General features: G+C 39.1%; 1 protein-coding gene across 1 annotated transcript; it reads left to right on the top strand.

The window, feature by feature from the left end:
- The first annotated feature begins 211 nt into the window (after window positions 1-211).
- bambia (BMP and activin membrane-bound inhibitor (Xenopus laevis) homolog a) lies at window positions 212-3,520 on the top strand. Its single transcript, XM_046852994.1, has 3 exons — window positions 212-763; window positions 2,021-2,302; window positions 2,631-3,520. Exons 1-3 carry the CDS (start codon window positions 688-690, stop codon window positions 3,053-3,055), a joined length of 783 nt encoding a protein of 260 aa, XP_046708950.1. The 5' UTR covers window positions 212-687; the 3' UTR covers window positions 3,056-3,520.
- Window positions 3,521-5,383: the final 1,863 nt, after the last annotated feature.

Raw genomic sequence — 5,383 nt, forward strand, 5'->3', positions numbered from 1 at the left:
TTTTCTAATAATACATCATTCAATAATTGACATTATAGGCTTTATTTATAAAAAAAAAACTCATTACACATTATTTTATGTATTTATTTATTTATTTATTTATGTAAATAGAACATACCCGAGTTTCTTTATTATTTCTTAATTGCGGCTCTAATCCGCGCGGGAGGCGGGGCTTCCTGTGTGACCGCCGCATGAACCAATACGAGCGCCAATCGCACCGCGCATTAAAATATACCGAGCCGCTTGAGCCAATCAGTGAGCGGAGAGGGCGTGGCTAGGCGGTGTTTCCCGAGCCGTCTGATGATAACTTGTCGGCGTGTGAATGTGCGGCTCAGTCGGCCGTGTGGTCGTGTGTCCTGCACTGGAGCTTCATCTGCTGGATTACACCACATTTATCACCACACTCGTTTTATCTCTGTTCTTGGTGCTTCTGCTCTCGCGTTGTGAATGAGTTATACACGGGAAGTGTTTTCATACCGTAGTCTAGTGTTTCATTCTTTGTGAGCCCATGGCACAGGAGATTCCTGCCTCGGTTTGCTTTTGCTCATGATGTGATGAAACTGCGGGAATGCACTTATTTATCTCAGTGATCAACTGCATGTCAGCACGACTTTACCTGTAAGAGAGTGTTGAACTGGGAGAGATCGGACGTTGTCTCTGGCTTGTCGGACTGGGAACTGGTCGTAAATGGATCGCCATTCCAGTTTTGTTTCACTTTGGCTTCAGCTGGAACTCTGTGCCATGGCCGTGCTCCTGACTAAAGGTACGATCTGATTATTTTTTTTTTTACATTTATTTAATCGAATCATTCAGCACGGTTTTGTGTATAATTTCTATTATATATATATATATATATATATATATATTAAACAAGCTTTTGTTGCTGCTACCACAACGCAAATCGGTCACGATCTCTAACATGTGCTTCAGCCCTAATTTATGGCCAGTATCTAGTTTACAAAGAGTCACAACCAGTATGGATAAAAAAAGACAAGTACAATAACGCTTATAGAACATTGCATTGTGGTTTAGGATTTTATACTACAATTTATACATCCTCCACTCACAAAGTAATGAGAATGAAATGTAGGGAGAGGATGTGGTGCAATCAGGAACCTATTTACAAAAGCTTTAAGATTCCCACTTAAGACAATGTCAGGAAATATTTTGATGAAATCACTATTTTTGAGTGTACAGAATGTTTAAAAAGCATGAGCCATAAAATATAGGAATCTTAGTACCCAGACTGTATTTCACTCCCTCCTGGTGCTGTATGTGTTGTGTTGTCAGCAGTTTACACTAACAAGAGTGATGACCCGTAACTCGAGTACTCGAGTCGGACAGACAAAACCCACACACAACCTGTGTTTATTTGTGTTTGTGTCTCAGTGTGTGGGCTTTGGTGTTCGGTTCCAGGTACACACACTGGCAAGTTTTCACATAATCAAAAAAAAAAAACTGATTAAGCCAAAAACAAATGACAACTATTTGTCTACTAAGACATGTTTTGCGGCTTCCCCATGGTCATATCGTATCTCTAGATTTATTTATATGTTTTAGGTTGAACTTCATCTATTATTATTATCTGTCTTAAAACACATCTGGATTAGTCCTTGCGTGAAGTGTGCAGTCAGAATTCTGTCTTTATAGGCTTTCATTTGTGTAAAAATATTATACACTACGACACAGTATTAAACACAATGGAGAGAACTGTCTTCATTAAAGCTATGACGCTGAGAACAACACTGGACATTAGTCTTAAATTTCACATTTACATTTTTTAAATCTATTTTGCTAAATCATTCTGTCATGGATTTCCCATTAGAATAAAACATGTAAATAAAAAACTGTCAAAGATATTCATTGACACTGTAAAACATCGTATTATTATCAAGCTACAAATTATTATTATTAAATTGTAAGAAAGTTTCGAGTGGTTAGACGGTAGCTTTATATATAATAATTGATATTTAGATGTTAAGACTTTAACAGCACTTATTCATTACATTTTGTTTTACAGGAGAGATCAGATGCTACTGCGATGCTCCGCAATGTGTTGCCACGGGATACATGTGCAAATCAGAGCTTAACGCCTGTTTTACCAAGGCCTTGGACCCGTTTAATACAAACTCCCCATTAACACATGGATGTCTAGACCCACTCTTAAACTCTGTGGATGTGTGCACTCAGAAGAACTCGGACGTTTCAAACAAAGGCCCTTCTCCTATTGAGTGCTGTCATGATGATATGTGCAACTACCGGGGTTTACCCAGTATTGTTCACACCCGAAGTGACCCCACAGGTGAGAACTACAGTGATTCTACATACAGAATATTCTGGATGGTATCTTTATGTTAAGACGTTATGGTGGTGTGTTCCGTTGAAATGTGTTGTCCTTGAGGGCCAGAGCTCAGAAGCAGGAGTGGTTGCATGATTAGTAATCAGTTTATAGTTTACCTTTGAGCTGTCAGGTACATATGAATGGCGATTGATAGCATGTGGATTATGTAATACTTTGCTCTGCAGGAATGTGCCTCTGAGTTAACCTGTGCAAAAAAAAAAACAAGCAGCACTTAAAACGCGTACACGAAGCAACAAAGAATGAAAGAACCCTGTCTCTGCTTTTTCAGATCGCTATCAGTCAGAGGGCTCGAACCAGAACTTGATCACACGAGTGCAAGAGTTAGCCTCAGCAAAAGAGGTGTGGTTCAGAGCAGCTGTGATCGCTGTGCCCATCGCTGGAGGCCTGATCCTGGTGCTGCTCATCATGTTGGCTCTCCGCATGCTACGCAGTGAGAACAAGCGACTTCGGGTTCAGAGACAGCAGATGCTCTCGCGCTTGCACTACAGCTTCCATGGGCATAACCATGCCAAAAAAGGCCACATGGCAAAGCTGGACCTGGAGTGTATGGTGCCTGTGACTGGCCATGAGAACTGCTGTGCAGGCTGCGATAAACTCAGACAAGCCGAACTGAGCACACAAGGAGGCGAACGCTTCCTCTCTCTTGTGCACTGGGGCATGTACACAGGCCACGGCAAACTGGAGTTTGTATGACCAGTGACTACTTCTCTGTGTGACTACTTGCTCGCTGGTATTTGGGCACCAGAGTGAGGATGTTCAATATGCTTGAACTGTGTAGCATTTTGTTGATGTACTATTATTATAATTATTTTCCATTTGCATTGTAATTTTATTATTTTCTTTGTCAATGGACAGTGAAATCAATAGGCCACAGATGTTTGCCTTGTCTGTTATTTTTCGTTTTCTTTGATGGAGCACTTTACTTGAATTAGAGCTTGAGAAGGTTGAGTTCCTGAAATAAGCCTTTCAAGCCCTGTCCTGTGGATCCTTGACTGACACTGACGACTGAAGGATTCATCTTATTTGCACATTTGTATAAAATTAAGATGAAAATACTTTTTTGCATAAAAAAAAAAAAACACTGACACCAGGGTACAAATATGACCGTTTTCATTTCAGTCAAGTTCTATAAATAAAGATCTCAGTGTTGACTGTAAATGTTTAAACATACCCGGCTATGATTTTATTACCTATATATTTTTTATAAGGCTTTGTGTATTATGTGTTTTACGGATGCTTCTTTTCTCTGAAGTTTAGAGGTAGCAGACGCAGGAAAGTTAACACACGGTCCTTGTTCAAAAGCAGAGTCTTCCATTGCACTGCGTCATTTCTGAAGCCCCTCCAGTGGGGACACATTACATTTCTCTCGCTCTCTCGCGCTTGTACTCTGGGGATTAATGTTGCAGGCTGAGTGAGTATTTATTTAGCATGTGAGGGAATGTCAGGAAGCTGTAAGCTTTGAGTCCTCAGCTTGCACTCGGCAGGCACAGTAACACTCCTGTATTCACTCAGCCTGAGGATTTCACCTCACTACAAACCTGCTCTGAGAACTTTGACATTTTCAGAGTAAGTCAATATAGTGGTGTCCTGGTAACTGTACTCACACACTGATCTGCAAACCGCAGCGCTCTGCTTGACCTAAGGCTCACATTCCACTGTGAATTAGTTCGCTATGGAGATGGTGTAGTAAAAAACTCAGCATATCCTCAGACATGAAAAACGTGAAAAAAAAGACATTGATATCTTCTCGGCTAAACTGCAAATATGACAGATGTTAGATGGCTGTAAGTAATGGGTCATGACATGGAATAGAAAAACATTCGTACATAGAATTCCTGTAAATGTACTCTTAGTGTACTAACATTACATTGATGTGTTATAGCCATCGACATCAACTTGTGCATGATAACGAGTTTATGTGAGCTTTGTAAATCTTGTGTTGATATCGCACACAGACAAAAGTGAATAGATTATTTATTTATATTTCTGTGAAGCCTACATTTCAACTTATCCTGAAGATGAAAGGGAGTTCAAAGCAGAAATGCACTATTTAAACCACATAGATTTGCATTGTAAAAAAAGTCATTTAAATCATGGTGACATTGAGAAATGTTTGCCAACAAATTCCATTTAAGGGGTGATCAGCAATTGATGAATATTCAAAACAGTAGTCTATTTCATATTTGCTTTAAATATAGTGCAGTTATATTTAATTGTTTTGGCCAAACATTAATTTCAGAAAACTAAAACTATAAATATACAATTTTAAAACATAGTGTTGACTTCTAAATAGTGATATTGAAAACAAAGCCTTTCTGCCACCGAAGGAAAGGTAACACCTGAAAAACTCAACCAAACGTTTCTTCAGTTTCATCGATGGTGCCGTTTGCCTAAAAGTTATTTGCATGATTTGCATTATTCCATAAATTGTTGTTTTTGGCTGAACCAAGCAGGGTAACTGAACTCCGATCTAAAAAAACACACCCTTAAAACTCAACTGCTTTGGGCTGTCAGTGATTGTAATCTCTTCTGTGAAATTTTCAAAGCTTACCCACATCCTGGAAGGTTCTGTGTGCTGATTTAAGAGATGAAAAATAATTTTAATAATCACTACTGGCTGGCTCCTCAGTTCTAAGTGAGGTGTAAGTTAGGCCATATCATGTGATTGTTCTGTGAGTCAGGAACCCCTGGAGGACACCATTAGCAAGCCGTCCACTTAACAGCTGCTAGCATTAGTGAGGATAGCTTTCCCAAGGACTATTAGTGCTCACCTTATGATAACAAAAGCCTGAAAGTTTAGACAAGCTAATGCTCCAATTGTGCTCTGAACTTAACCCAGGCTAAGCCATTTTCTGCTTTAACAGCTAATATGTGTTTACAAAAAATCACACGCAAACTTTTTAAATGATTTCACTTACACATCATGATAATGCTGTATACTTTAAATGTTATTTCACGTCCCATTTTTTCTACAAACAAACAGAGTATCCTTTAATGCATTAAATATATAACATATTCTGC

Source organism: Silurus meridionalis, chromosome 7 (assembly GCF_014805685.1).
Source record: "Silurus meridionalis isolate SWU-2019-XX chromosome 7, ASM1480568v1, whole genome shotgun sequence".
NCBI classification, from domain to species: Eukaryota; Metazoa; Chordata; class Actinopteri; order Siluriformes; family Siluridae; genus Silurus; species Silurus meridionalis.